The following is a 22,467-nucleotide window of genomic DNA, read 5'->3' as shown; positions in this document are numbered from 1 at the left end:
TGTTCTAGTACCTTTTTGCTTGAATCTTAATCACACAATAAAAGTCGTACAAAATATGCAGAAATATGTGGTGGTAAAAACAATTTTTCTATTACAACAAAAACAATTACACAAAGACATTTTGCACAAATATGTGGTGGTAAAGACATTTTTTCCATTACAACAACAATTACAATGCTAAAGGAGAAAAATAAAATGCACATAGCAACTGAAATACAACTCGAGCAAAAACCCCAAACAAGCAATAATCACCTAAGGTCAAATTGCAATTTTAGTTTTCTCCATAAGCCTTTAAGGCTTTACCAGCCAACCTATAAACACCCCATTCCTTCATAACCTCAGCACCGATAACATCCTCATAAAATTTGATAGCCTTGTCATTCCATTTCAAACAAATTCAATTGACACGAGAAAATCCCATCTTCATTACCTGAGTGGCCACCACCGACAACAACATCTTTCCAAATCCCATCCCTCTGTAAAATTACCTCACAAATAAATCCTCTACATAAAAACCTTGTTTGGCTAAAAAAGTTGGATAGTTTGGGAAAAATATGACCCAACCAGCCACAACAATATCATGACCATCAAAATCCGAACCAACCGTCTTAAAAACTTTTGAATCCGAATCGTTGATCGGTTCCTCGAGTTCTAGTGTCTTTGTGATGGGTTTATAGTTCGGGTTCAAAAAATGTTTGTCTTTTGGAAACGGGTGCTGAGAAACTTCGAGCATGAAACAAGTAACATACGGAAATGGTGGAGAATTAAAGAGGGTGGCTGCTAGTGATTCCTCGGTTGCTTCAAATTAGTGTGGGAAACGTTCAAAAACAGCCATTTGGTAAATTAACTTGTGTATATGAGGAACGTATGAAATGTTGCCGAGGCGGATTCTTACGAATATCTTTTCGGGATTCTGAAATATACCCGGGATTTTTTCCTTTAGATATTAAGGAATATCTTTGAACAATAAAAGATAAGCGTTACTGCACATGTTCAAAGTATGTCGACATCTTAACTTTGTAAGTCCTCTTTCATACTTATAATCTTGAAACCGATTTTCCACACTTCCAACAAGTTTAGAATTGGTTCATTTGACTTTCAAGAACTATGTGATTGATTAAGAACACTCAATCACCAAACATGGGTTTCACGGTTCTACCAAAACAAGTTTCGGTTCTACCTCTATGTGGGTACTAGAACTAGTCACACTAGCTTTCCACAATTCGTTTGATTAGGTACTAGGATCGGTTCCCACATATATATGGTATCTAACTTGTATTTGTTGCACATGTCCATAGGATCGGTTCCCAATATCTAAAAACGTGTTACACATGTTCATTGGATCGGTTCCCAATATCAGAAACTTGTTGCACCTCATACAAAGATCGATCCCCCATTTGTGATTCGTTGCACCTCTTACTAGGATAGGTTCCCCTTTGCGTAGAGTTGGTCATACCAATTACAACAACTCAATCATACTATCTCAGGTGATTACTTAATATCGGTTTCACTAATAAAACTCCTATCAATACAAAAGTCAGGCCTTGTGAATATTTTTACCAAGAACATAAAAAATTCATGAGAGGTTATACTGATCACACATATTGGTAGTTCAAAATATATGCAATGAATAACAATACCAATAAGCCTAGCGATTTTCCTTTCGATTTATGAAACAAGTTCATGAATTTACTTCCTTTAAACGAATGTAAAACATTATTTCATAGGATGAAATCTTCACATCATGCCCATACATAATTAAAATAGCATTCAAATGATTATGTCGATGTCTTATATACGAAGTTCAAAAGATAGGCGTCATACTTCGTATTATATTCCTTAATACTACGTCTAACTAGAGTATAATCATTCATGATTCGCAGTTATGTTTTCAATATGCACGACTTGAAAGATAAGTTAGGGAATGAAACAGTTCAAGTTAAATATCACTAACCTCAAGTGGAAGGATGATGTTTTCGTTGTAGCTCCTTACTTCTTCACTTCTTCAAGTCTTCGTAATACTTATAACGTCTCATATCCTAATACTTTCAAGCTAACCTACATGAAGTTGACTCTAGTACATAATCAAGCGACTCTTTAAATGAGTTTGGTCCACTAAAATATGACAATCAAACTTGACATACCAACGCTTGGTGGGTTCAACCGAGCTATGTTCTAACAACTCCTATCTTGAGACAAAAGTCGTATTGCTATATAGACTTCGATTATACACATTTGCTAATTCGAGCCGAGTTTATCTCTCTTATGTATTTCTCGAAATATGTTTTGGTAAGCTTTCGCTTTGGCCAAGTTCATCTTTACAAGTGACGAAAGTCATGTTGATTGTTTCAATCTCTTGAAAATCGCTTTGATGAAAAATATTGTGTGAATAACCGCTATATAAAATGTTTCAATGATTGAAATAAAGATCGAATTTAGAATATGTAACCATATTTGGATATAAGTATATAGTGTGTTTTCACATTAGTGTACAAGTCCAAACCGGGAACCAAATGTATGCATACTTGTGTGCGTACTAAATGGTTGATGGAGAATGGGTAAGTATGCGTACCCATACGTATACTGGAGGAAGTTCACGACCATGAATTTCTGCTGAGTTTGGAAATCAAAACCAACTCAATCTGGTTACCTAAGTATGTGTACCCGTATGCATACTGGCGAAAAGTTCACGTCCGTGAATTTCTGCTGAGTTTGAAAACCTAAACAAACTCAAATCTGGTTACTTAAGTACGCATACCTGTATGCATACTTAAGTGTGTTACTTTCTAAAATTGGTTTGTTCATGAAATAAAACATTTATATAATAAGGAATGCAATTTGCAAACCGTGGCTATAATGTTCATGAATCGATTCGAGTGAATCAATACCAATTTTGCTTCGATTGTGTCTTGTATACTTCTATAAGATCTAAGCAATTGAACAACTCTCGAACTAGTTCATTTGAGTCATTTTGGACTAGTTATGGTGAAGATGAATAAGGTTGATATGAAAGTGCTAATATGGCTAACCATTTGGTTAACTACTGTTGAACCAACTAGGTGTACACGTTTAGGTACGGTTTCACAAACCTAAATGAACGTGCATTTCATTTGTGTGTAACAAGATAAGATTCTATCTAACGGTTGAAAGATATTAGCTTGAATCTAATCAGGTTTTCATCTAACGGTGAATATTGAATGCTTTGTTACTAAGGTAGCATTGATTGCAAACCCTGATTTGAAGACTATATAAAGGAGAACTCTGGAAACTGGGAAACCTAATCCCCACACCTCATGTGTGATACTAGTTGTATAATCTAGAGTCGATTCTCCTTTAACCTTAGGTTTCTACCGAGACCATGTAGGTTAACGACTTGAAGACTTTATTGGGATTGTGAATCCGGACCCAACTATTTTCTATGTAGTTGCGTGATCTGATCTTGTTGTTTCTATTGTATTGAGTACAATTGTAAAATTGGCTCGAGATTAATTTCTCCGATAGGTAAGATAGAAAAGTAGTCACAAACATCTTCGTCTCATCATTTGTGATTCCACAATATCTTGTTTCGCTAGTTGATTAAGATTATTGTGAGGTGATTGACATTTATAGGCTTTTCTTCGGGAATATAAGTCTGGTAAATCAATTGGTTCCTGTTCACCTTGATTTATCAAAAGACATAACAAAACTCGTAGGTATTTCTGTGGGAGACAGATTTATCTATTACTGTATACTTTTCAGTATGATACATATTTTTTTATTAAAGTCTTCGACTTTGGGTCGTAGCAACTCTTAGTTGTGGGTGAGATCAATAAAGGGAATCAAGTGCGTAGTATCCTGCTGGGATCTGAGACGTAAGGAGCGCAACTGTACCTTGGATCAGTGTGAGATTGATTGGGGTTCAACTACAGTCCAGACCGAAGTTAGTTTGTAGTAGGCTAGTGTCTGTAGCGGCTTAATACAGTGTGTGTTCAATCTGGACTAGGTCCCGGGGTTTTTCTGCATTTGCGATTTCCTCGTCAACAAAATTCTGGTGTCTGTGTTATTACTATTCTGCAATATATTTGTTTATATAATTGAAATATCACAGGTTGTGCGTTGTTCAATCAATTAGAATATCCGACCTTTTGGTTGTTGATTTAAATTGATTGATCCTTGAACATTGGTCTTTGGTACCGTTCAAGTGATTTCTCTTGTATTCAATTAGACTTGCAGATTGCTATTTGCTTGAATAAGTTTTTTTTTTTTTGAAAATAAGACTTATATTGAAAGGCATCCATTAATCAGCGGATTCAGGCTCTTCAGAGACCGTTCCTTGAGGAATGACTCTTCCAATGGCTGAATTTCTAAGATTAACATCAGCAATAGCAGTTACAGGGAGATTTTTGTTTAAATTACAGGAAGCATATGCTTTGACAGTTTCAAAAGCAATTTAAGGAATTAAAAAACTAGGAGGTTCTTCATTCCAGGAAGTTGTAATACCAGAACTTCTTCTCTTCTTTGCTAACAAGTCTGCCACCTTGTTAGCTCTCCTATCTACACACTGAAACCCTAGAAAAGAGACTAAATTCTTAGCTAATATCTTTATTTCTTATAAGATGGATATACATTGTCGTTGGACTGTTGATTCTCTGCCTTGAAGATACTTGATTGTTGCCTGGTTGTCTCCTTCAATAACCAACTGTTGTATATTGGTTGTGACAGCCCATTGAGTTGCATTTAGGAGAGCTACATCTTCTTCCTCTTCTGGTGAGAAGGTCCTTCCGCATCCCATTGCTGCTGCTTTGAATGTCCCTGTCCAGTTGCGTAAGATGAAACCAAAACCAGAGTTAGCTAATTCAGATATCCATGATGCATCACAGTTTATTTTATATGTATTAATAGCAGGTAGAATCCATATTACCTTTGTGATTTTTACAATTCTTCTGATTGTTGTATTATGATTTCTGCAATCAGGATGTCAATAAGCAAAATTTCTAGTTATATCCATAGCTAATTGTTCTGGGGTTCTTTTTTTATTTTTAAAAATTCTGAGACACCTATCTTTCCATATAAACTAGCACTTGGTTGCTGCCAAGGCCATGGAAATAGAGTGTATGTTCCCTGTTTTCCATTCATTATACTGATATAAGAAAGTTTTATGAGCAGAATTATTTGCAGAAGTATTAGCAGAAGTAGAGTTTAGAGGGACTCCCTGAGATTGCATTGGAGGTAAGTTCCAAATAGTTGTTGCATATGCACATTCAAAAAACAGATGATAAGTGGACTCCTTTGCTGTTTGACAGAAGACACAGTTGTTGTCTTCATCTATAGTTGATTTCATCTTCATTTTTGTTGGCAATGCATCTTGGAGACATTTCCAAATAAAAAGATTGATTCTCTGAGATGTATCCATGCTCCATAACCCTTTCCAGAATTTCTTAGATTCATGAGAGACCACTAAGGATGGGTTTATGAGCTTGGCATATAAAGACTTGACAATGAATTACCCATTTCTGGTTAATGTCCATCGTAATTTTTCTTTCCTCAGTTGGCCAGAAGAGGTAGTGAACAGATTTATGTTAAGAATTTCTTGAACTATAGAGTTAGCAAATATAGAGTGAAGTAGCTGAATGTTCCACTTTTTTGTGTCTGGGTTTATAAGCTCAGACACAAGTGTTATGTGTGGGTTTGTCCCATGGAGAGTAGTTCCCAGAGTTTCATTTCTGGTTGGAAGACATCTATCTTCCCAAATGTTGATGGCAGAGCCATCTCCTACCTCCCAAATGTTGTATTTCTTAATGTGAGCTATGCCTTGTAAAATGCAGTTCAAAATCCAAGAAGAGTTTGATTTCTTTTTGGATAAGAGTGCACCTGTTTTTTGTTGAAATATTTTCCTTTTAGGATCTGAGCCCATAAGTCATTTGGATGACTTACAAGTCTCCATGCTATTCTACTTATCATTGCCTGATTAACTTTGTTTGGTTCCTTAAACCCTAGTCCTCCCTGATCTATAGGTTTACAAAGGAAATCAAAAGCTTTTATATATATCCCTTTTGAGTTTGTGTGTTTCCCCCACCAGAAATCCCTCTGGATATCATTAATCCTTTTGTAATCTTTTTTGGTAATACAAAACATCCCATACTAAAAATGGACATGCTAGAAAGCACAGATTTATTTAGAACTATTTTACTAGGTTGAGAGAGAATTTTTCCTAGCCAAATCTTTATTCTCTGCTCCATTTTCTCAATGATAGTATCAAAAGCTTTTAATTTTGATCCGTCGATGAATAATGGCATTCCTAAATGAGTGTCTTTGATATTGATTTTCTTTATTTTCATCAGTCTACAAATGATTCCCTGATGTTTATTGTGAACTTTCTTACTGGAGAAAAGACCAGATTTAGTGAAGTTAATCACTTGACCCGAAGCCTTACTGAACATTTGTATAGCCATTAGCAGGTTATTACAACTATTTAGGTCTGCTTTTGTAAATAATAATAGGTCATCATCAAAGAAAAGATGCGAAATGGGAGTGGCTTTAGGTGTTAGTTTGATATCCTGAACTTTTTTTTGAGTTTCTAAGTCTGTCAAGAGCCTGGAAAACACTCCATGCAAAGAATGAACAGATAAGGGGACAGAGGGTCCCCTTGGTTTAAACTCAGCGCAAGGGTTTCCATTAAGAAGGACATCTATTGATGTTGTTGATATGCATTGGTAAATTAATTTTCACCAATCCTCAGAGTAACCAAAATTTCTCATAGTTTTTATAAGAAAGTTCCAATGACTATCTTAAGTCCTATGTTACCTACTTTCTTTTTACTTTTTTTCATAGAATGGACAATTTCATGTGCAACAATGATGTTGTCTGAAATTTGTCGAGAAGAAAGAAAAGCCGATTGAAGAGTGGATATGATGTTCTCTAATGACTTCTTTAATCTGTTAGTTCAAAGTTTTGCTATTATTTTATAGGGAGTATTACACGATCCTATGGGTCTGTAATCAACAGGTGACTTTGGGTTTTTTATTTTAGGTATAAGAAATAAGAAAGTTTTGTTTAAATTTGTATCTAAGTTTTTGTTTTTGAAAAAAATCCTGGACTACTGCTACAAGTTGAGAACCTACAATGTTCTAATTTTGTTTAAAGAAAATTACAGGAAATCCATTTGGCCCCGGCGTCTTATTGGATTTTAAGTTTTTGACCACTAACCAAATTTCTTCATAAGAAAGAATTTCAGTGAGAGCTATGTTTTCTTCCCGAGAGATGGCTGTCTTTATGTTAGCAAAGATATGTTCTTCATAGTCAGTATTGGATTCAGTAAAAATTTCTGAAAAGTGTGAAGTTAGAATTTCTTCCATTTCTATCCTAAAAATACTACCTTGTTGTTTTTATCCTGTATGCAGTCTATGTGGTTTCTTTTCCTCCTTTTTAGAGTTTGGATGTGGAAAAACTTAGTATTCCTTTCTCCTAGAGCTATGATATTATTTCTAGATTGTTGTTTTGCAATATCTTCTTGGGTATCATATAAGGCTTATAGTTCTAGCATCTTAGAACTAATTATGAGTTTTGTGCTGTTTGTAGCTGGTCTAGCTTCTAAATTTTCTATGTTTTTCAATAGCCCTCTAATCTTTTTGTTTGGTTTCCCGAAGATATCTTTCTTCCATTTGTTAAGGTTGAAACCTGCATTAGCTATGTTTTCAATAAGGTTTGAAGCTGGTATGTTAGTATCAGTAACCCAGGACTTCTTAATAACCTCTATACATGATGCTTCTTTAAGTCATGTGTCGTAGAATTTGAAAGTAGGGACTAAGGATGCCTGAGAAGGGTTCAAAGTGAGGCAGATTGGCCCATGATCTGAGCCAATAACAACTAAGTTTTGTAAAGATGCATGTTGAAATTCATTGTTCCATTCTGCATTTTCCAAGGCTCTATCTAGCCTTTGATTAATATTTGATATTCTTTCTCTTTTGTTACTCCAAGTGAAGGTATTCTCATTGTATCCTAAATATTCTAACCATGTTCTCTGTATTAGATTGAGTAAAGGTTCTATCTTTTTCCTATCAAAGGGAAGACCCCCTTGTTTTTCTTCACTGTTGAAGATTACATTTAGGTCACCTATTACCATCCATGGCATTGTGTTCAAGTTTACTCTTTGTGCTATATCTTCTAGGTAACTCATTATTTCTAACTTGCAATCATGTTTTGGTGCTCCATAAAGCAAGTTAAAAGCCATTTTTTAGCATTGAAATTGTTTTTAACAATGATGTTAATCATGTTAAGGTTCCATTGAACCACTTCAAAATGAAAACCATCCACCCAAGCAATTGCTAGACCACCATCTATTCCATCTGGGTCTACAATATGGGTGTTTGGGAAATAGTTCAGGATTTTTTTCATCAAGCTCCTTTGAGACTTGGTTTCTGATAAAACCGAAATGTCTGGTTTTTTCAAATTTAGCAGAGAATGTAAATGTTGTTGTGTTTTTTTATGCCCACACCCTTGTGTGTTCCATGCTAAGATTTTTATGGCCAGAAAAAGCAGACAAAAATACATAGGGGATTTTAATAAAGTGCCACATTTCTAATATGCAGTTTCTGAAAATGCCACCATTTTTTTCAGAGTTTATTAAATGCCATACTCTTGACTTTTTTCATCCCGTTTTTTTGAGGTAACGGTTAACGGCTGTTAGTCTCTGTTAGTGCATACGTGGCATTAAATAATCCGTACAAAATTACATAGAATCCCCTGAATCAGTTAACAAGGATTGAGTTAATCAATTCACTGGGATTGAGTTAACTGGCTATAGAGTAGTGAGTTAACTAGCGACTCGGTGCACGTGAGAAAAACGTGCAAGATTTGCTAACGGTCGGAATACACGTGGGATCAATCTAAGAGAAAAAATCGACGATCCATATTTTACCTGGATTTATAACGGTCTTATTCATCATCTTGAAGCTCTATATATACTAATGAAGATCCCAAACTCTTCATTAGTCAATTTCTTCAGAAGTACAACACATAAAAATGAGCCAAAAGGTTATAAACTCTCCAGGTAGTGACAGTTGCAGTAGTAGTAGCAAGAGCAGCAGCAGCAGCAAATTTAGACAACAAACTACCCCAGAAACTGGCTTCTTAGCAATCCTCTTAGGTGCCTTCTTAGGAGTCTCATCAATTGTTACTACTGGTTGTTCCATTGCAGTCTTAATGAAGTCATTATCATTCCTAAATTCTGAATTAATTACACTCATTTGTAAACATACGAAGCCTTTATCATCAGGTACAGCATGCTCCCAAAACTTAAACAAGTCTTCATTTGTAACCAAATACTCAGGCAGACATGGGTCTATGGTCCAATATAAATTTGGAATTTCTGTTTCATCAAGATGCAACTTAACACGCAACATCTGCTCAAATTCCTTAAGGTCAATTCTATCTCTATCCATGTGAGGGAATAGCAAATTAAGTTTACTATTCACAACAAACACACTGATATCTCTATATGGATAATATGTATGATCACTGTAAATGAACAAACAAAATAAAATTCATCAAATTCCACACTTCACACAGAAAACCCCTAAAATAAAATTCATCAAACACACGAAATTAGGGTTTTAAAAATTCCACACTTCACACAGAAAACTCCTAAAATAAAATTCATCAAACACACGAAATTAGGGTTTGAAATCGTACCATATCTGCTGCTTGTTCTTCCCGTTATTCTTCTTCATCTTCAGCTCCCCAACCCTAAGAGAAACCCCCTAATTCAACTCAGAAAAACGAAATTAGGATTTGCAATCATACCATATCTGCTGCTTGTCCTTCCCCTTCTTTTTCTGAATCTCGATCTTTACTAAAACCCTTTACTCAGCCACTAAACCTAAGCAAAATCCCGCTGAAAACTGACCCAAACCCTAATTTCTTCCACTAGAGAACTGAGCGGACAGAGAGAAAGAGCAAACCCTAGAAGAAAAATGAAACGATACAAAGTTACAAACTGTTTTCAATCCCACGAAGGATAAAGTAGTCATTTAGCCTGTGCTACGTGTAATAATCTCGTGCACGACATCTTGAGCCGTCCACATAAGACACGTGTAAGTAATCTGGACAAAGTCAAAAAAATTTGACCAATCATGTGGGTCCAAGGCGTTAGTGCTAACGGTTGTGGCATTAAATAAACTCTGAAAAAAACGGTGGCAGTTTCTTGAATCGGGATTTGCAAGTGTGGCAGTTTGTTAATGTGCAGGAAATATAAAGTTCATGTGTTTATAAGAATAAATCACTAAAATTTTAGTTCTGATAAAGATTGCGATTTGCAATCAGAGAAACAAGGAAAGAATTTGGGAGATTTCAGAATTTCGTTTACCTGGATTCCTTTGATTTATTTTCAGTTGGAGAAGCAGTAGATAGCATATCGATCAAGAGAGTTAGAGGAAGAGGAAACACAACCGGTCTTCAAAAGTGGGTCAAGGAAGACCAGATTGAGATAACCCACTTTAAATTTTCTTCAAATTCTTAAGGAGGAACGGGTAAGACATGTTTTCCATAATTGGGATTTAGGTCTACAAATTAGAAGTTTGGCGAAATCAGACCCTTATTAAATCAGGCCCTTATTAAAGGGACTCAGCGAAAAAATACAAGAAAAACGGACAAAATAGAGTTTGGTCAAGACACTCATTGACCAGGAACAAATCGAACGGACGCAAGAGATTACAGCAGATTGGTGGTCCTAACACTAAGAATACAACAAAGGACACGAGGTTTCAACTTTCAAAACAAAGCCCTCACTTTTTAAAGAAATGTGTTTGATAAAAACCATATTAAACTCGACAAGATTAAAACACCACCATACAGTTGCATTAAAACAACCAGCGACCTTGCTTTTTTTTTTTTTTTTTTTCTTTTTTTTTTTTTTTCATTTTGATAACTTAAACATTTTCACACCATTTTAACGAATAGATATACAAGACCCACCAATCTTGATTTGAATTTTTTCTTTTTAAATTAACATTTTGAGATCATTTTAACAAATTGGTTTTAAAACAAGGTCCAACGACCTTGGTTTGAAGTTTCCTTTTTAACTTAACATTTTGAAATCATTTTTAACAATTGATTTTAAAACAAGGTCCAACGACCTTGATGAGCATTCCTTTGTAACTTCATTAGGACACTAACATTCTAGCACACCTAAGAACCCGAATCGAGACACCGGGTCCACCGAAAATCGGAATCAAAATTCCTGAAGAAATTGAAGGAACACAGACGAGAAGAAAATGAACAATACCAAATTTTAAAACTATAAATCAACGAAGATCTCCCAAGAAACAGCAGAAACTGAAACCCAAAAAGAAGTAATTACCTAATTGACCACCACATCTAAAAACCCCTTAAGAATAGGATTTATCGATCCAAAATTTGATTTCGATTTTTTGATTTTTCCTATTTTAAGATCTACTATTAACTCCTCAGGATCGATACAGTTGGATGCAATCTTAAGTTAAATTGAAAATAATAAAGCAGAGAAAACAAGATGCAGATTCAAGTATAAGATAAAACATTCTAAGAGTGAACTCAAACTCAAAAGAAATAGTCAACCACTTTCTACCCATAATGAAACAGGGTCTCAAAGCTATAATGGATGTCGACCGATTTCAATCTAAGAGGAGTGAAAGGAAACACGACAGTTATATAACAAATTAAGAAAAAAACCCACCAAGGGAATTCAGAGAGGGAGAATAAGAAATCAAGGTCAACGCTAAGGTGTTCTTTCTCGAATCCAAAAGAAATGATCGCGGGCTTTCTATCCATTGTGCAACAGGATCTCAAAGCGTAGTGATGATTCACGACCATTTCAATCTAAAAGGAGAGACAAGCAACACAAAGGAAAGGGCACAAGACAAACGAAAGGAAAAAAGCCAGGAACTTAAAGTTGCTCAATAGACTTAGGAAAGGTTTTGGTGAATATCTTCCACAAAATACTTGTGGAGATTTGATTCTTATTTATATTAGGAAAACATTGGATTTGTTACATATTTTGAATATATCCTAACAAACAAAGAAGAGTTCAAAACCTCTTTAAAGTCCTACTTTGTAGCCTATGGACTAGAGTTTTTGAGAGTCTTTGGGAAGACTTAAAGTGTTAATTAATAGGAAATATATCACGTACTAACACCGCCCCTCAAGTTGTTCTGGAGTTGACGGATGTGCAACTTGGACCGTAGAATCTGAAATCTTGGTGACGAGAGACCCTTTGTAAAGATATCCGCCAACTGATCACGAGAACTAATGAAACGAACACATAACTTCTTGCATGCCACACGTTCGCGAACAAAATGATAATCGATTTCAATATGTTTAGTATGTGCATGAAAAATCGGATTTGTTGTCAAATAAGTGGCTCCCAAATTATCACACCATAAAATCGGTGCCGAAACCGAAATTCCTAACTCTTTCAATAACGATTGAATCCAAACCAATTCCGACGTCGCTATCGCTACCCCCTACATTCTGCCTCTGTGCTTGATCTGGAAACGGTTTTTTGTTTTCTGGCACTCCAAGAAACTAGATTACCACCAAAAAATACACAATAACCACTAGTAGATCGTCGATCATCTAAGCTACCAGCCCAGTCAGCATCTGAATACGCCTGAAGAGAAAAATCCCTTGATGGTCGAAGATGTAAACCATAGTCTATAGTGCTCTTCAGATAGCGTAGAATACGTTTGACACTCTCCCAATGTTCAACATAAGGATTATGCATATATTGACACACTTTATTCACAACAACAGAGATATCAGGCCGAGTAAGATGAAGATATTGTAAAGCACCAACAACACTTCGATATAAAGTAGGATCAGACATTTTTTCCGTACCTTGTTGCCTTAATCTAGCAGTAGATGATAATGGGGTAGCAACCGGTTTAACGCCATCCATCTTCGTTCGCTTTAGCAAATCCAAGACATATTTCCTCTGCGTGAGAGCTAGCTCACCATTTTTTCTCATCACTTCTATTCCCAGAAAAAAGTGCAAATCCCCCATATCTTTAATAGCGAATTCATTACCCAGATCCTGTATAAGTTGATGAATGGACTGTGGGTCGGATCCTGTGACTATAATGTCATCAACGTAAACAAGCAAATAAGTTATCGAAGATGATGTGCGTAAAACAAACAGTGATGTATCTGCCACAGAACCTTTGAAGCCCAATGCAATTAAATATGTGCTCAACCTCGAGAACCATGCCCGGGGAGCTTGTTTAAGGCCGTACAAGGACTTGTGCAATTTACACACATGAGTAGGACGATTTGGATCAACAAAACCAGGGGGTTGCTTCATATAGACGTCTTCCTCCAAACGACCATGCAGAAATGCATTTTCAACATCTAGTTGCTTCAAAGGCCAATTATTCATTACGGCAATAGATAAAACCAGTCGAATAGTGCAAGGTTTTACAACCGGGCTGAAAGTCTCACTGTAATCAACACCCTCCTGCTGATTAAATCCCTTCGCAACAAGCCGAGCTTTATAACGTTCAATGCTGCCATCGGAGTGTTGTTTTACGCGGAAAACCCACTTGGAGCCCACTACATTCATGCCTGGCACATACTGGACAAGAGAGTACGTACCATTTTTGATGAGAGCATTAATTTGATCACCCATTGCGGCTCGCCACTGAGGTAGTTTACTAGCCTCTGTATAACAAGATGGCTCCATGAACACAGATTCCAACAGCGGATGTTTGGTAGTCACTAGGCATAACTTTCGTGCAGGCTTTACGATCCCTGATTTTGATCTTGTCTACATTGAATGTGTAGGTACAGCTACACTGGAATTGACGCCTGTTGTTGGGTCCGATGCAGTAAGCTCCTGAATAGCTGATGACGACACAGAAGCAGCAGCAGTCCGTGTGGCAGCTACAGAATCATGAACTGGAGCACTCACAGTACCTCCTAGTTGGTCACTAGCAGCAGCGTCAGCACTTGACGTCTCAGGAGAACTGGAGCGTGAGTTATCAGCAGCAGTGGGGACAGCACGTGAAATTAAGTGAGCACTAGTAGCAGCGTCAGCAGTTGAAGTCACAGGAGAAGTGATTCGTGAGTTTTCATCAACAGTGGGGACAACACATGGGGGGTCCTCAGTAGAAACGAGAGCAGCAGTCACAGGCAATTGTGCCTGTTCATCTCCAATGGACACATTATGAAAAGGAGGCTGAAGAAAGACACTGGTGTCATAGGGTGACATACCTTGGGATGACGGAGTTCCTTGCTGCTGCTTGGCCTGGAAGGGGAATGTCTGTTCAACAAATCGAACATGACGAGAAACATATATTCTTCCTGATTCCCGGTGGAGACAAAGATATCCCTTATGTGCATTATTATACCCTATAAACACACATGGCAAAGAGCGAGGTTCTAATTTATTGGAATTGTAAGGGCGCAAACAAGGATATGCTATACAACCAAAGAGCCTAAGAAAAGAGTAATCAGGTTTCTTTTTGAACAACAATTCTAAAGGAGTTGTAGAGACATTTTTTGATTTTGGTAGACGATTTATTAGGAAGCAAGCAGTTGAAAAAGCATCTGACCAATAGGAGTAGGGCATTGACGCTTGGAAAAGAAGTGCTAAGCCAGACTCAGTGACATGACGAATACGCCTCTCCGCAATACCATTTTGCACAGAAGTATGCAGACAAGTGAGTCTGTGCTGAATGCCGGACTCATTCAAATAAGCAGTGAATTTTTTGTATTCTAAAGCATTGTCAGACTGAAAAATTTTGATCCTATGATTTGTCAGATTTTCAATTTGCTTTCGAAAGAGAATAAATGTAGATAAAGCTGAAGAACGTTGAACCAAAGGAAATATCCAAGTGAAATGGGAATAGACATCCATAATTAACATGTAATATTTAAAACCAGTTCTAGACAATTTTGGTGAAGTCCAAATGTCAGAAACAACTAAACTCAATGGAGTATCATAAGAAGTACTACTAAGAGAAAAGGGTAATCTCTTACTCTTGCTTACATGACACGAATTGCAGTAATCAAAAGATTTATTCGAAACAGGTAAAGAAAATCGACGACAAATGTTTGAGACAGTTCTTATCATTGGGTGACCTAGACGTTGATGCCACACTGGCAGAGATGAAGCAACATGTACTTGAGGTTTGATGATATGATCAAACTTTTCCAAGTCATCTAAGATGTAAAGACCATTCCTATTCAGGCCGCGCAACAACAGCTCCCCCGTCAAATTGTCCTTCACAAAGAAGTGAGATGTGTGAAACTCAAAAAACACATTATTGTCTTTACAAAACTGAGAAACAGACAACAAGTCTCTTTTGATACAGGGAACATGAAAGATATTATTCAACAAATATTGCCTGGAATGTAGATTGAATGTTGCATTACCAACATGAGAAATAGAAACAGTATTACCATTACCAACTTGGACTTGTTATGTCCCCTCATACTCATGAGGGATAGACAAATTTCTGAAATCCGAAGTCATATGATGTGTAGCGCCGGTGTCAGTCACCCAGTTAGCATGTTGATCTGAACTTGGAAGCGCAATATAAGCAGACGGATTCCTCGTTTTGGTTGTGGAGGATTTTTCGTACCTAAACCAGCAGCGTGGTGCCTGGTGGCCATCTTTTTTACATATTTGATAGGGCTCCTCAGATGTTTTTGCTGATTGTTGACCACGGTTTGGCTGGTTAAGACGTCGTTGTGTATTTGGGAACTGGTTGCGCACAGAATTGAAACTTTGTTGAGGCTGTGAACCACGACCTTGCTGGTTCATGCTGGGAGGTGACCTGTATGATGATCGGGAGGCTGCAACATTGACAGCGGGTTGCTGGATGGAAGACAGTTGCTGCTCAATGCGCATATCAAACGTCAGGAGATGAGAGTAAAAGGACTCCATATCCATGTCATCTTTCGTACTCAGTGCCGTGACAATTGGATCATAGGATTGATTCAGGCCATTGCTAATGGACTACATCTTTTCATCATTGGATACATCATATCCAGTAGCTGCAAGTTGTTCAAACAGATTCTTAGCATCATTCAAAAACGTTTTGAGAGACTTGTTACCTTTGTTCAAAGAGTGGAGTTGTTTCTTAAGGCTCATCATGTGAGCTCTTGTTTTAGGAGCAAAGTAGCTTTCAATTTTATCCCAGACTCCTTTGGCAGTGCTAATTCCACTGACATGACACAGAACTTCTGGTGTTAGTGTCGAATTGAGCCAACCAACAAGTAGAGAATCCTGTATTTCATATTCAGCAAAGAGAGGATTTATTTCATCTGAATCTGGCAGAGTTCTAGGTGGTATTTCTTTGGTTCCATCTATGAAACTAGTGAGACTGTAGCCTTTTAAGATGGGTTGGAACTGGGTTTTCCAAAGAGAGTGATTTGTTTCTGTAAGTTTTAAGGTAACAAGGTGATGAATCTGGATATTGCGCATGCTATTTGTGTTAGCTGCCATTGTTTTTTTTTTTTTTTTGTTGATGGTTGTTGCTGCGTTGCTTGTGTTGAAGGAAGAGTTTTGGGTGATTGATAAATGCGGAAACGATGTTGGATCGAAGGCTGATACCAACTTAGGAAAGGTTTTGGTGAATATCTTCCACAAAATACTTGTGGAGATTTGATTCTTATTTATATTAGGAAAACATTGGATTTGTTACATATTTTGAATATATCCTAACAAACAAAGAAGAGTTCAAAACCTCTTTAAAGTCCTAGTTTGTAGCCTATGGACTAGAGTTTTTGAGAGTCTTTGGGAAGACTTAAAGTGTTAATTAATAGGAAATATATCACGTACTAACAAATAGCAAACAAATTTAAGGATCATCACAACAGCAAATAAAAGATAAGGAAAATAAATACCACTATACTAGTAACAACTACATCAACGAGGGATTACCCCCACTGGTTGAATCCCCTACCTCCCTTATTGATGATCGATCTACATCTCTGCTATCTCCTCCTTACTTTACCAAGAGAATCCAGTAATGGGGTATTACTGCGTAGAGGAAAGTGAAAGAGAAAGGGAAAGGGAGAAAAAACACTATTTCAGAGATGGAGAGAGAAAGTGTGTTAGTGTCGAATTGTGCTTGAATAAGTATTGAATCGAGAAATTGAGATATGACTCCTTGATATACGTTTTTTTAAGATTGAGTCTGTCTAGTTGATTCTCTCCAAAGTATATTGGAGTTAGTCCATACAGATTGTTAAGCGAAATATTGGGTGAGATTGTTAGACCCTCATTTTTTCAGTGATGTTAATTTTATAGATCATGGCTTGTCTATGGTTTTTCTCCCTGATTCCATAGTTCTTCCATGTTCTTATCTGAAATTATTTCCTTCTCTTCAAATTTTTTCTCTCTGATTTCTCCAAGGTGCCATTTGATAAGTTTGTACGTATTATACAGTCCTGGCTAACTCTCGGAGGAGATCTATTAATTTTTTCAAGAATTTTGTGAATAAATTTCATCGTTCTCCCCAGACAAGTCGGATCAACTCTTTTCTTTTAGAAAATCTATTGACCGTGTTACATTGTCAATGCCTACCGATGATGAACCAGTTAAATCATTTACGTAAAAAATGGATTAAATTTTGTTAAATCACCTACTGATGTATCAATTAAACCAATAAAATTATTTGTGGATATATCAAACATTTAAGATTTTCTTTTTTCTTTTTATATTTGAGAAAAAAGTGGTAAAGTATATCACATGAGCTCGCCAAAGAAGATGCAATCATATAGGTAAGTGGTGTCCAACTAATCAAACCGGTTATGGAAGTGGCGATTGAGCCAATGAAATTCTTCTCACTCAAGTTAAGTAAAAAAGTTCCAGAGAAAGATGAGAAGTTAAAACTATGAAGTGTACCTTGTAGATCAAAGTTGTTAAATTCAATTCCACGACGCTCCCCTCGTTGAGAGAAGAGAATGATTTTGGTTAAGAAAGGTCGATTTCCATGCATCTTAAAAGAGCATGTAATTCTTCTTCAACTGGTGCAAGTCAAATAAAAAGCAAAACTTGAAGCGAAGACACTGACAATGTGAGATGACACCAGCATTACATTAGTATCAACTTAAACTTTTATGGTATGGATGGATAAACATTCACCGCATCTCAATGATAATTCTTATAAATAAGGAGGATCGGAGACTTGCGGACATTTTTTTCACTATGGAGAATCTAGATATACACAAACCTAGACTTACATAACTTTTAATATTTTTGATATATATAATAAAAATTAAAATGGTTATCATCTGGGTAAAAAGCAACCGGATTTGTTTTTAATCAAAAAATAAAAAATATGAAGTTGTTACCGGATGAAAAAGAAAAAAAGAAAATAGCCATCCGGTCATTAAGTGACCTTATGGAACCCTGAATCTTACCCGGTCATTCAACGCCCGGATACAATGTCATTTCTTTTTTGTTTGTGATATACACGTCACAAATATTTATCTGCATTTCGGTCGAGTCACCGACACACGACATAGTAACAGAACCTATCTACCAGTTGAGACCGAAACTGCTACATTTTCCCCGCTCTTTACCCCCATTGCCTTCCCCATTAGGTGGCACTGTTCTTAACCCTTGATCCCTAAATTGAGATTAGCAGGAAGTCCCATTATTATTGAATCCATGGATTAAAAACAGTGTCACCTAATGGAAAAAAAAAGTGGGGGATATATATCATTTTCTCCGTTGACCTGCGATGGGTCCTCGGCTGAATGCGTGCATCAGTTTGGGAGTGACATATAAGCGGGATATTTGTTGGTGTGGATAAAGCAATAGATTTTTTGCTTTTTCGGTAAAGGTAATTTTTTTACTTCGTATATTATTCCTTGCCCCCAAAATATTATGCATCAATATGTGGTGGTAAAGACATTTGTTCCACTGCAACAACCATACCCCGTTAACAATGTTGATAATTACGAGGCCGGTCCACACTTCAAACAAGATAAACTATGAGGCAGAGCGGTGAAAAACAAATTACTAACTAAATGCGGATAAGGAAAAATGTGAAAATTTATCAGAATTTGACACTTTAGTTTTATTAGTCCCTGAGATAGTTTCCCCGGACGATCAGAGTCAAATCAAACCAGTAAAATAGCATGCAAGAAATGCGTGTAGCAGCAGGCAAAGTACATTTCAACAGAAAAAAAAAAAAAAAAAAAAAAAAAAAAAAAAAAAGGAACAAGCAATAATCACGGTGAAGTAAGTTTATTCAAAACCCAATGTATATGGCAATATTAGTTTTCTCCATAAGCCTCAAGGGATTTACCAGCCAACCTACAAACACCCCATTCCTTCATAACCTCAGCACCAATAACGTCTTCATAAAATTTGATAGCCTTCTCATTCCATTTCAAACAAATCCAATCGACACGACAAAATCCCATCTTCACTGCCTGAGTTGCAACCGCAGACAACAACATCTTTCCAAATCCCTTCCCTCTATAAAATTCTCTCACAAATAAATCCTCTACATAAAAACCTTGTTTCGCTAAAAATGTTGGGTAGTTTGGGAAAAATATGACCCAACCAGCCACAACAATATCATGACCATCAAAATCATTCAAATCACCTGTCTTAAAAACTTTCGATTCTGGATCCTTGATCGGTTCCTCGAGATCTAGTGTCTTAGTGATAGGTTTGTAGTTCGGGTTCAAAGAATGTTTGTCTTGTGGAAACGGGTGCTGAGAAACTTCCAGCATGAAACAAGTAACGGACTGAAAGGGTGGAGAATTGAACAGGGTGGCTGCTAGTGATTCCTCGGTTGCTTCAAATAAGTGGGGGAAACGTTCAAAAACAGCCATTTGGTAGATTAACTTGTGTATATGAGGAACGTCTGAAATGTTGCCTAGGCGGATTCTGACGAACATTGAGGATGAGTTTGTGGCAGCATGGTTTCCTCCGTTGGAAATTTTAGCAGCCATGATTCCTTCTCTAGAGCTAGGTTGGTGTTTTATAGAATGATAGCTTGGTAGTAATGATCTGTGTTGGAGACTGCAGTTTTAGTTTTCTTTATATAGACCAAATAAAAGAATGTATCAAGGGTGTAATCATGGTCTACTATTCATGAGAAAACAACACTGAAAAAGATGTTCGGCATCTGGTGAATATCACAAGCATATTCATTTTAAGCAAACCTACAGATGGCATCTGCGCGGGCGCGCACACACAAAAAATGGACTCGCGATTCTTTTTTAGTTCACGCGGAAAATGGTGTCGACTAGAAAGGCGCCACCGCATATGGTGGTGGGCTAGCACTAGAAATGTGGTCATTGTTGTTTCTCCACGTCCTATACAGTAATTACAAAATTATATGAAAGTAACGGGGTTAAGTATTTAATCGTGTCACTGTCACATGAAGAAGAAAGCGAAGAGTATGAAATTCAAATTCTCACTCACCTACTGGTAATCAGAAGAGTCGTTTTACGATGAATGGTACAAATTGGTCGTTTTCGCCTGTAGCACGTTTGTATTTTGATTCACAACATTTTTGTTTCTAAAAATCATTTTGGAAGCCGATGTCAATAATAGTGAACTCGTTAGGCCATGATAATAGGGATCTGAGTTCAAGTTTGGTCGACACTAAATTCTTTATCAATTAAAAAGAAAAAGAAACCATTTTAAAATTTTGTTCCCAAGTTAACGTACTAAATTAATTGGAATTGTTATTTTGTTACCCAAATAACTAGAGGTGTAAATTGGTACGGACCAGCACGTTTATGGCACATCACAACACGTTAAAATTCGAGCACAACACGGCACAACACGTTTATTTAATGTGTTGTGATGTGCCAGACAAGTAGGCACAACGGCAAAGCACAGCACGCGGTACAGCACATCACAACACGCGAAGAAAGCACACCACGTCATGCGCAAAATACTGCACAATACATCACATTTGATGCATATTTCACAAAAAAATCATTATTTTATCCAATTTCTGACATTTTATTTTCATTATGCTAATTTATTTCTCTAATAATACATGTACTAATTAAAATATTTCAAAAACATTTATTTTGGAAAACATAAAATAAGTGTGCTAGCACAACACAGCACGACACAACACGTTTATTTTTCTGGCACATCACAGCACGGCACGCCATTTAGCACAACACAACACATCGCGTCTAAATCTCTGGCACAGTCCAGTACGCAGCACGCTAAGCACGTGACTTCGTGAGCTGGGATGTGCTGGGCCGGCACGTTTTACACCTCTACGAACAACCTCTAGACTCTGGTTAGAGAAGAAATTAGTGTATTGGTTGCAATCCCTCGTTCCACCATATATATATATATTTTCTTGCTTTTCCCCGTGGACCATTTAGGCAATGGCCGTCAATCATACAAGGGAAATTTGAGAAAATGTCCCAATACAGTGCGCAATGTTAGAAAACTGTCCCAACATTAAAAATAGTTGGAAAAATTCCCCACCATTAAGAGTCTCTTTGCCTCAATCAAACGGCCAGGAAGTGGAAAGCCTCTTGATCAAAGCAGTGCAAATGACTACACTGGGTGGGTACAACATCAAAATCTCTAAAGGAAAACGTTCCATTTCCATACTTACCTCCTTTGGAAAGAGATGTATATATCCCGCGGTTTGAAAAAACATCAGGTCTGCACAACATGCGGTGATTTCGAAAATTTCACGTGGAAAATGGGTGTCGACTAGAAAGGCGCCACCGCACATGGTGGTGGGCTAGCAATAGTAATGTGGTCATTGTTGTTTCTCCACGTATCATACATACAATAATTACCACATTATTTGAAAGCAGTGTGTGTGGTTAAGTATTTAACGGTGTCACTGTCAAACGAGGATGAAAGTGAAGTGCTTGGAGCACTAGTAAAAAGTATGGAACTCTCACCTACTGGTATTCAGAAGAGTCGTTTTATGATGTACGTCGGTCGTTTTCGCCAGTAGCACGTTCGTATTATGATTTAGGAACATTTTGAAATTCAGTTATCAAATAAATTTTTGACTTTTCGACTAAATTAAGTAGAAAGGCTATTTTATGATCCGAACACCCTCTAAATAGAGCGGAAAATGGGTCATTTGTCCAAATATTTTAAAACATGATTTAAATGGACGAGTAAAAATTAGTATGGGTGAAATGGAAACCAGAAAAATAACAAGGATGAAAGTGAATTTATCCTCATTTAAACTTAAAAAAATAGCAAGGATGAAACAGGATGCATCCTGATGTAAATTAAAAATAAGAAAAAGTATTTGAAAAATGGGTAGGATGAAACTGTTTACATCCTGACTATTTTTACATTTTTGTCCATTTAAACAGTATCAAAATCTAAATGTCCTTCTCACCCAAAAATTATTAATTTTGATCTTTTTAACCAATTTTGTGTAAATAGAGAACAAGAAACCAATTGATCCGTGTGAAACCAAACGGCCTGAAAAGCCCGTTGGGCAAAGTAGTGTAAACGGACTACGGGGTACAGTCTCTCTC

General features: G+C 36.8%; 2 protein-coding genes and 1 pseudogene across 2 annotated transcripts; all 3 read right to left on the bottom strand.

Annotated features, from left to right (window-relative positions):
* Positions 1-271: 271 nt before the first annotated feature.
* Positions 272-5,326, bottom strand: LOC113352126 (annotated as a pseudogene).
* Positions 5,327-8,920: 3,594 nt separating this feature from the next.
* LOC113352125 lies at positions 8,921-9,780 on the bottom strand. The gene is made up of 3 exons (XM_026595992.1): positions 9,670-9,780; positions 9,093-9,495; positions 8,921-8,977 (listed from the first exon to the last, which is right to left on the bottom strand). Exons 1-3 carry the CDS (start codon positions 9,705-9,707, stop codon positions 8,921-8,923), a joined length of 498 nt encoding a protein of 165 aa, XP_026451777.1. The 5' UTR covers positions 9,708-9,780.
* A 9,220-nt stretch (positions 9,781-19,000) lies between these two features.
* On the bottom strand, positions 19,001-19,977 carry LOC113354060 (L-ornithine N5-acetyltransferase NATA1-like). Its single transcript, XM_026597507.1, has one exon. The coding sequence runs from the start codon at positions 19,927-19,929 to the stop codon at positions 19,243-19,245; it is 687 nt and encodes a 228-aa protein (XP_026453292.1). The 5' UTR covers positions 19,930-19,977; the 3' UTR covers positions 19,001-19,242.
* Positions 19,978-22,467: the final 2,490 nt, after the last annotated feature.

This window comes from Papaver somniferum, chromosome 2, assembly GCF_003573695.1.
Source record: "Papaver somniferum cultivar HN1 chromosome 2, ASM357369v1, whole genome shotgun sequence".
Classification (NCBI taxonomy): domain Eukaryota; kingdom Viridiplantae; phylum Streptophyta; class Magnoliopsida; order Ranunculales; family Papaveraceae; genus Papaver; species Papaver somniferum.
This window is presented reverse-complemented; position numbering and strand designations above follow the sequence as displayed.